General features: G+C 44.8%; 1 protein-coding gene across 3 annotated transcripts in view; it reads right to left on the bottom strand.

Moving 5' to 3' along the window:
- Positions 1-10,169, bottom strand: part of LOC100541983 (contactin-4) — a 249,894-nt gene that overhangs the window by 1,692 nt on the left and 238,033 nt on the right. For 2 of the 3 annotated variants that reach the window (XM_085235518.1, XM_085235517.1), the window contains exons 15-23: positions 8,773-8,893; positions 6,581-6,739; positions 5,718-5,867; positions 5,122-5,192; positions 4,050-4,284; positions 3,426-3,541; positions 2,736-2,922; positions 2,205-2,317; positions 918-1,086 (exon numbers count right to left, since the gene is read on the bottom strand). In XM_085235518.1, the coding sequence (XP_085091644.1) occupies positions 918-1,086; positions 2,205-2,317; positions 2,736-2,922; positions 3,426-3,541; positions 4,050-4,284; positions 5,122-5,192; positions 5,718-5,867; positions 6,581-6,739; positions 8,773-8,893 (1,321 nt within the window). The remainder of the gene's footprint in view (positions 1-917; positions 1,087-2,204; positions 2,318-2,735; positions 2,923-3,425; positions 3,542-4,049; positions 4,285-5,121; positions 5,193-5,717; positions 5,868-6,580; positions 6,740-8,772; positions 8,894-10,169) is intronic. The other variant, XM_085235519.1, reaches the window with a different exon arrangement.

Genomic DNA, 10,169 nt, shown 5'->3' with positions numbered 1-10,169 from the left:
CTGAGCAAAGAGAGAGGGGAGATCAGGAGAGCACTGCAAACCCTCAGCCCACAGCCCTGCCCAGTCCCCATGCCCCATCACCACCCCCTCCTGCCCACTGAAATCCCCACTGCTGTTATGCTGAGACTTCTCCCACGTTTCTTTTATAATTATGCTACTTTCAAGCTGTTATTTACGGCACCGGTCTGGCCCAACCCACATCCTAAAGGACGATCCTAAAGCATCCTACAGGGATGCTCCTGCATGGAGCCAAATAGGAACTGGCGTGCGCTCCTGCTCTGCTTTGTCTGCTGATGAAATCCCTCTGCAGGGTTTGTATGGCCACAGCACACAACCAGGGGGAGATAATTCTGATCTCATCCATGGGTTTTCACATCGCTGTAATTTTAATGCCACATTCCTGCATTGCAGAGGCAGCTGATTTAATGCAGCTTATAAACGGCGATATTATTAATGGAAGATGGGACATGGAGATTTTGCAAAAGCAATGTCAAGTAATAAAATACTCTCTTTTCTGTTTGTTCTTCTGCACAACCTCATTTCCCTAAATAAATATTTATGCATCCAACACAGAATGGAATATTGCCATATAGTAGCCTTATAAATTTAAAAGTCTCTGAACACTGCATTTTATATTTTGTTATAGTGAATTGCAGTGAAACAATATATTCAGTATATATGAGTATGGAAGTAGGAGAGCAGAAAGTGTGCAGAAATCTTAAACACAACCGTAAGCACTTATGACAGCGTTTCCTCATAGTTTAAACTTGGCTCAGACTGGAGCCAGGGCCCTGACCTGAGCTGGTGCTGGATGCTGAAATTTCAGCCCCCCCCAGAGCATGATGCCCATTGCCCAAGTCCCGCTGGCTACTCCTGGGCTGCCACAGAGCAGAGGGGCACCTGTTCCCCAGCCTTACTTGAGATCTTTGGGATCCGGATCTGCTCACTGCTGCTGCCGTCGCCCCCGTCGCTGAAGGGCTTTATCTCGATGATGTAGTCCTCGTCAAAGGGCAGGGAGAGTTCCACAGAGGTCCTGTTGGTTTCAATCACTGATGCGCTGCTCTGCCTGTTCCACCTGTACAGAACCTGTGGGAGAGCGATGAGGAAGCGCTCATAAACAGCAGAAGCACTCATTGCTGTAGGAGTGTCTGGTCTGACTGCTGCTCTTCCCACACCTCGAGTACCCCAAATGCACCCAGTGACACCCAAACACACAGTGTGGTCGCCAAGGTGCTATCATCCTGACCCCAGCAGCCACTACTGGTCTCCCCAGGTAAACTACTTTCTAAATTCACCTTCTAAGAACTGGAAGTTCTATTACTTAGCATCATAAATTGTGGTATAATTCAGAAGATTTCCAGAAAAAAATAAAAAGCTACGCAGTGTTTTGCTGTGAGCCAGGAAGGAATGTGACTGTTATCCTAACCATAGTTACAAAAGGAATTTTTAGAAACCTGTGAGATAGATTCTGCTTTTTCAAGGGTGATGAAAGACTTTTATCTATTTCAACTGACTTCTTTATTTGCATTTCAGACCAAAAATATGTAGGAATGAGATGGTCTCAACTGCTGGGATTCATCTGGAGTTTCTGACTGAAAGCCCCGAGAAATCCCTTACTTTTGATTATTCAATAGAGTGCACCAAAGATACTTAGAAGGGAGGGCAGACATGAGAGCTGGCACAAGCGCATGAGTCTGATGCCCCCAAACTGTGGGCAGTGAACAGAACACAAAGTGTGCCCAGGTCCTTCATCGCTTCCAGCTCTGGTGGAAATGCTCACATAGCCTGGCCCTGGAGGCACTGGCTGGCATTCGCTCACTGATGTCTTTTTTGGGCCAAATTAAACCCTTGCGGAAGGTGATGGAGCTGAAATCTTCCCAAAATTTCTCTCTGGTTAAATTAAACCCTATTAAAACTGCTACTAATGAGGATTCTCTTTCTTTTCTTTTGGCTTTGCTTTCCGAAGAAAATAGAGCTATTAAAAAAGCATTTTATTTATCTGCAATTAAGGAGCTGGCTACAGCCTCTGGAAGGTTTCCACCCAAGTTCCTACTGTAAACCCCAAACTCAATACGAGATAATGAACATTTCCACTAAAGCCCAGTGCAAGAATGTGGGGACAGCCAAGGTTCCATCAGGGCTCCCTATAGGCCCCAATGGAGGCTGTGCATGGTCATGGTCCCACTGCCTGTGCTGGCACTCACTTTGTAGCCCCGCACTTCTGACTCATTATCCAGTGCTTTCACTTGGTCCCAGTTCAGTATGATCTTGGAGTCTGATGAGTTCCATATGATGTTCCCAGGGGGCTGACTTGGTGCTATGGCAAAACAGAGAAAGTGTTCTGTGACTGAGAAGTGCCATCTGCAGTCACATCCCTCCCCGTACCCTCCCAGCTTGTCCCAACCCAGCTCATAAGCTGATCTGTGTCCCTCAGGTCACAGCAGGTGTGACACTACACTGTCCTCTGGCTGAAAAAGCATGCACTCAGGTGCTCAACATGCCCAAGACCAGAAAAAAAAACTCTCTTGAACAACAAGATAAATACTTAACGTTCCTGCACAGTTGTGATTTGAATTTTGCACGCTCTGCCTACTTAAAAGGAAGAAGAGCCATACCAAAAAATGGATAATCCTTCTGCACAAAGAAAACTGCAAAGAACTATCTCCCAGTTCCTTAGGCTCAGTTAAAACCCGAGGAGCTGAGGCAGAGCACTGCCCACTGCCCTGAGCACTCACGTGGCTTTTTTGTTGTCACATTGACCATGGCACTGGACGGACCAGTGCCAGCAGTGTTGTAGGCCTTGACTGCCAGGTGATAGAGCGCATTGCCCTGCAAGTTGGTGACTTTGGCAGATGTTTGGTTACCAACTGTCCTGATCTTTCTCGCGGTCTCTTCCTTTTCATCGTGTCTCCAACACCTGACCTGCAAGAAAAAGTGAGCACTTCAACCCCAGCTACAGGTAGGCAGCACCCTGGCGGTTCCTAGCTCTAACTATGACACTTCTGCCCAAAGAAATTCTCTCTGTCTCATCTGGGTAAGTCTTGCTGTTTTTTTCCACCTCGGGGGAGACGGCAGGGATTAGCTACCTTCTGTCCTTAAACTCAAGGCTGATACTTCTGACCACTGCTTTAGTCTGAGATGGAGGAAATGACCCAATCTATGGACTTTCCCAAAGAAGCACACTGACATCAGAGCAGCTCTCTGGTCATCAGCACACACTGGCTGCCCACAGCAAGCTCTGATCTACATTTCAGCCAGCTACTCACAGACAGATGCGTCACCTTTTACCTCGGAAGTAAAGGAACATCTGCATGCTGAAGGAACAAGAGCAAGGCCTTGCTCAGCAGGACCAGGCAGCAGGAGCAGTGCTGCCCCAGCCTGCTCAGCACACAGCCCTGGAACCACGCCGCGGCTCCCTGCCTTACCTCATAGCCCTGTATCCTTCCTTTGTGCTGATTCTCTCGAGGAGGAGCCCAAGAAATTTCAATGTCTGTGGCAGAAAGGCTTCTGGCGAGAACTGTGATCGGAGCTCTGGTCGGCTCTGGGTAGACGAGTTAAAAATAAAATCAGAGTTTTCAATTCTATGTTTAATTAGTCACTAACTTCAAGGGAATTTCATTATTGCATGTGAAAAGAGGCATGTGACAAAAACAAACTTTCCCTTTTCAAAACAAAGCCCTGTCAGGCCTGTGCTAGACTGCACTTCCCCTCTGCAAGAGAAATAATAAATGTCATTACTAAGCTCAACCTAGGATACCATGTACAGTAATTAGGACAAGAGGGAACATTTTCTAATCAGTGGACATTAATTCATACTAAATCTCAGCTGAATTCTTTCCAGATTACATATTGCTTTTCCATTAATATCAAAAGATTTCATTATGATTAATGTTATTTTAATGACTATCAAAAGAATTAATCACGGTGTGCCATTTATTATAAATCAGAGCAAGGATTAGGTATCAAAGGATGTCGCTGCGGATGCTGAACCCTCTCTGATCCACGGATGACGGCAAGGCGAGGAGGAGGGGATGGGCTCCTCACACTACCTTCCTCTGCTGAGTACACGACCGTCACGGGGCTGAAGGAGCCTTCCCCCTTGTTGTTGTACACCCCCACTTTCACTTCGTAGGGTGAGAAGGGCGGCAGGCTCTCATTGCGGAAGACGTATCTGGAGGCATCTGGGGAGGCCACGACGGTCTGCATCCAGCTGATGGTGCCAAAGGGGCGGAAGGCTACCACGTAGCCAAAGCCACCTCCGTTCTGCAGCTCCTCAGGCACGGTCTGTGGGCAGGCAAAGCATGGAGAGGTGGCAAGTTGAGCAATCACATTTATTTCTCTGTTGCTTCTTGGTCCTTCCTAAGTCGAGGGTTAGCAGCTGGAAGCCCAAAAGGGCCTCTGGGTACCCAAAGTTTCAATGTATGACAATATTCTGTTACGATGGGCCACTGTCCTGTATGTCAAGGGATTACTTTGGGTGACCCAAGGCTCAAAAAAATAAAATACCAGGCCGTTAGAAAGATGGTCTCTGGATGTTTATAAGAATAAACTGACTGTTGTGTTGAAATACAAATTATATTTTGTGCAAATTATGAGCCAAAGTCACGGCTGATGTTCTTGTGTTTTTGAAACATATTGGAGTATCTGTAGGAGATGCGGCGAAACTAATTAGTCCAATGGAGGAGGAAATTTAGCACACTGAGCTGTGTGGTAAGGAGAAAAACCCATTTATAGTTTTTTAATAACCTTAAAAATATCTCTGGTGATTCATTCTGCCAGCTTGGTCAGGAATAGTGCTAAGTGGAAGCGTTAGCATGTCTAGTGAAGTTCATTATTAGGAAAAATACGCCAGCTGCATCACATCATAACATGAAAATACGAGCAGACAAATGACTAAAGTTCTAGCCCTGGCTGCCTCAAGGAATATTAAACATTCTTCATCGCTGCATCTCCTCTTGCTGGCTTTCATTAGCAGCAGTAAAGTCAGCATGAAGTGCATTGTGCTAACTCTTAACCATTTGCTGTCACATAACACTGCACCAGAGTAAGGGCTGAGGTGCAGAAGTCACTGTTGGTTCGCAGCACTGTATTCATTTTCCTCTTGGTTTGGACTCCACTCACCTCCCATGTAATGACCAGCTCTGACTTGCTCCCACCGCCTCCGCTGACATTGGCTGGGGTGACTTCAGGAACTTAGAAAATAAAAAAAAAAAAGAAGATGCAGAACTGCAGATAGCACTGAAAATGCACGTGGGGATTTTGAAACCAGAGGAGTGTGTTGAAATGAACCAGCTACAGGACTCTGCTGGCCTTCCTCTGCTGGGTATTGGAAACATTAGCAAATGACTAATTTGCCACCGCAAACAACACATTAAAAGTATGTCAATAATAGTATATGAAAAGTATGTCAATTAACTTGTGTATTCAGCCTCTAATTGTTTAGTTTAAACATTAATCTTCCATAAAAAGGATTTTTACATATTTTCCTGTTTCACAACCTGTTCCTTTACAGCCTAACATGGAGCAGAGGAGGCACGTTTCCCATGACAGACACGGATCTCCGTACCACCACCCTGAGCCTACCTGCCTGCCCTTTTCAGCCAGACCAAGCGACAGGGACAGCACCCAGGAGCATTACAGCTCTCAAGACTTGGAACACGTCCTCTATTTGAGCACTTAGGGGACAAGACTGAACTCAGCTGCTTGCTGCTACTTACGAGCTTCTTCGGTTCTTCTGTTCTCTGAAGGTCTGCTTGGCTCCCCTATCCCAATCAGGTTGGCAGCCACGACTCGAAACTCATACTCGACCCAAGGGTTGAGGCCCACCACAGTGGCTGTGAATGTCCTGCCGTCGATCACCTCTGGAACTGGAGGCAGACATGGGTCAGGGGTGCAGATAAAACCACGAGAAGTATTAAAAAGGGCTGAGAAAAGCCCGTTTGAATACCCTTAGCAGTGAGGGATTAACACAGATGCAACGTAAATGAGGATTGTCAAATGTTTTCTCGTTTTTAATGTTTTATTAATTGCTAAAGTCAGAGCATTAAAACACCGTGCTTTCAGCACAAATTCCCGCTATTAAAAAGTTTCTCTTGAATTGCCCCTTTCTGAAAACAAGGTGTCAAGACAACGAGTTTACAAGTTGTTCTTTTTCTCCTTTCAGACTGCACTGTTCCTCTTTTTAATGGTTACTGGAATGGAATTAACCTCTGGTGGAATGAGCAATTACATCACGGGATTTTTCCCACTATCAGGAAAATAATTCTACTTAAAGATAGGCCAGATGACACAGGCTGTCCCTGAGGGATGTCTTTATAGACCACAATTACTGCTGTATATCTCCAGCGTGGCAACAAAAGATAGGAATTCATTCTGTTTTCCCTTAAACATTCATGAGAAAAATGGATGAGTAACAGCATTGACTGGAACCTAAATCTTCGAGTTGCCAGACTTCAAACCAGTTAAGAAGAGCAGTGTCCTACAGCCAGTGAAACCACACTGAGAGCAGAACCGTGGCTCAGCAGTTCCCAACAGGCTCCTTCTCCAGCAGCACAGCTCGGTGGGTCGGCGCAGCCCTTACCTGTGCTCACAGCCTGCCAGCCCACCGAGAAGGGCGTCCGGGCCTGCACCACGTACATGGTGATGGGGCTGTGGTTGTCTGCTCCGGGCCTCCAGGACAGCTGGGCCGTGGTGTCGGTGATCTCATCGATCGTCACGTCCTCAGGAGGGCCTGGGGGACCTGTCAGAAACATTGTAGGAGGGACTGCTTGAAGTTGGGTGCTGACTGTGACCTTCCTGCCCTGCAGGATGCTTCTAGCAGAGAAATGACTCCGTCTTGCATCACATGGCCATGTCCATCAGTAGTGGTGGCTCTCCCCGAAGTGCTGCTTTACACTGACCTCACCTCTTCACTCTTCCACTTTGGTCTAAAATTATTCTCAAGTGATATTAAGACCAGCAAATGTTCCAGTATCTAAAATACCCTGAAACTTCCAGTGTCCTGTCATTATAATGAAACTTTCAGCAGGTATAGCCAGATTTAATTTCTAAGAAATTAAAATTCTATGTCATTTTGCTCGGCTGGGGGAAATCAATCACACAGTGCAGCCTTGTTCAACTCCTCCAGTCCTTCCACTCCAGTGAAATTTCATTGCATACTTCACAATTTACTCCTCTTGCTTGTCCGATACTGACATAACCCATCTTCTCGTCTTGGAATAATGACGGTTACTCCCAACATTTCCAAATATACAGCTTAGCAGTGTGCATGATGTCTGATTAATTCAGAAATGTTTGCACAGGTGCTATCTCAAGGTCAACAGAGGGGAAAGAGTCTCTGGTACCTTCATACAGTGACCAGAGGAGACAAAAAGGAATTAGCAGCTGCACCTTGACTCAAGTAGATGAGATAACCAGTTTGGGACTGGGTGATCTTTCAGCAAGAGTACAAATCCCCTAAACGCACAGCACTGCCGAAACCAGACATGGGTTTAACAGCCTTTCCCTATGCATCACATCATCTCGACATAGCTCAACTGACTGTACTTATAAGTACTTATAACATCTATTAGGAAAGCTCTATTTATGCAACAGCTATTTGTTCCCCCTCCAGTCTCACAGCCCAGGGATATTTCCCAATGTTATACAGTCGGTGGCACAACGTGGCACACCTCCTGGTGCAGCCATAAGAACCACTGGAGACATCCCTGCTGCTGCTGCTTCGAGGGAGGGAAGGACAAGAGTGGTCTTTTTGCTGTCACCGTCGGACACTTTCCTGTGAGAATTTCATGTTCTTCCTCTTAGTTTGCAGAGCCAACACTAAGGAAATTACCTAACTGAGGTTCTCACAGCAGGCTGTTTTGAAATGTGTGTACAAAAAGAATAACCAAAACCGCGTGTTCTAACTGCTACATAACGTGACCATAAACCTTACATTAGGAGATGAAAAGAAGACATTCAGAGGAACCAAAGCAAAATGGGTGGCGCAGCCTTCATAAAGAGAGAATTTCTCACTTCTTTGACATGTGCTCCTACTTGTGTTGAGTTGCCTGAGATTTTTTGCTGCATAGAAGACTTGGAAACTGTAATTCCACAGAATGGTTGAGGTTGGAATGGACCTCTGGATCCATGCAGTGCATGCCTTGCTCAAGCAGGGACAGCCAGAGCAGGGTGCTTATAAAGCTTATCTTAAACTTCTGGGCAGGCAGGAAAAATTCAAAGTTGGGATGGAGAGAAACAGGGCAGGACTCAGCTTCATGCTTCCCAAAGCTCACAAGCAAGAAAAATATATTTTTTTGTAAAGATTCAGACTCAGGCTAATTAATTTCATCTCCATTAAAGTCATATTTAATATCATCTATGCATAGTAACAAATAGAACCTGACAAGTCAGTGGAATTACCAAATCATGCTTATTCTAGAAAAGGAACAATTGTAAAGGAATGCAGCGAAGAAGCTAGAGATGATTTCTGCTGCTGAGTTCAACAAATAAATGTGCTCAGCTGGTGCAGGTTTTGCATTCAGGACATGAACGTGTACAAGTGTGTTTATCTGTGCTGTGTCTCGGTTGTACAAATACATGTATATGAAAGTAGCTTTATATATGTTGCTTGAAAATGCACTGTGAGCCTCAGCTTGTACTTCAAGCTTTCTTAGATTAATTACAAGATGCTGGAATCCTAATGAATGTCTCTGAGCCCAGGAATTGTCTTACCAGTGGCAGAAGATAAGAAAGAAAAGAAATTTTACAACAACAGTAACAAAATTCAAATACCTCTTACAATCAGGTCTGCAGCAGCAGATATCTTGTCCACACTTGTTTGCACCATGCAGACGTATTTCCCAGCATGCTTCAGCTGGATGCTTCTGATCATCAAATCACCAGCTGAATCCTGCTGATAAAGTAGAGAAAAGTGGTTACAATTACTTTTTAATGAGCGCTAAACATCATTATCACATGAAGGACACTGTGACTAATGGATTTATTTTACACTGGCTGATGAAAACATTCGTAATGCGAGCCGTGGCCTATTAAAATTATGTGAGTCTGCCTTGAAGATAAGAGCGGGAGCACTTCTACAATTATGGCTTCTGCAAGGGGCAAGGGAGCCAGGTTTGGGTCCGTTAAGCAGTTTTCCCATTAAAACAATATGACAGCCTTTGCAAGTTTGCCTCAATTCTTCCTTCAACTCTCTGGATATCTAATTTATAGCCTCTTTGCCATTCAGATGTCTAAGTTGTGTCAACATCTATTTTGTAAGCGCAAACCAGCCCAAATTATGAGACATATGCAATAGCAGCCTTGTGTTATGGCCAGCATTTTGATTGCCTGGCGTTTCTGTACTAAAGATCATGAGAACAGCACTCTCCTAGGAAATCTTGCATCACCTAACAGCGGTAATTTGTTTTCCAAACGCCAAATGCATGTCTGATTAACTGTTGAATAGAACTAATTATGTTTCTGTATATATAGGAAGCTCTGAACTCTTTCTAAATTTTTCTCCAGACACAAAGCATTCAATACATTAGAAATCTCAGGGTAACCTTGTGATTGTGGCTTTCAGACCGAAGAATATTAATACAGTTTGTAATTTTAGCTTTGCAGCCCAATCAAGCACAGTCGCAGGGAAGAGCTGTCACCGCTGATGTGCACCCTAGGCAGAAATCTTTACATGCATCTTTTAATGATTTTTTTTTTTTTAAGGGATAACAGCAAAGCTTGTAAATTGTATTTCCTTTTATTTTCAGCATCAAATTTCACTCCTGACAAATCCAAAGACAGACTGCTTGTCTGCCTGGAACTTGGCACAGTGCGGGACTCTGTAAAGCCTCCCTTGGGGTAACATTCAATGCTTCCTTCTCTTCTGTCCTCTACCTCTGCTGAAAATGTATTACAGTTTTCTTCTTCTTTTGCTCCTTCTTTTTCTCACACCTGACTGTTCCAGCTATCTGGCTTCCATGAGTGTGATACTTAAACCTCAAACAAACAATTCTCTGGACATTACAAAAGTTTGCAACGTCAGTGGGTACAGCCTGGGTTTCCTAAAAACAAACAAATAACAGAGAACCCAAAGACACCAACGCGTCATCGCCAGGAAATGTGCACAGATAACGCTGAGAAGAAACATCACCTCCAATGGTCAGTGACATCTCTAGCACAGTGAAGATCCT

Source organism: Meleagris gallopavo, chromosome 14, assembly GCF_905368555.1.
Source record: "Meleagris gallopavo chromosome 14, MGAL_WU_HG_1.1, whole genome shotgun sequence".
Lineage (NCBI taxonomy): Eukaryota > Metazoa > Chordata > Aves > Galliformes > Phasianidae > Meleagris > Meleagris gallopavo.
Note: the sequence above shows the minus strand (reverse complement) of the source record. Positions and strands in the feature narration are given on the sequence as shown.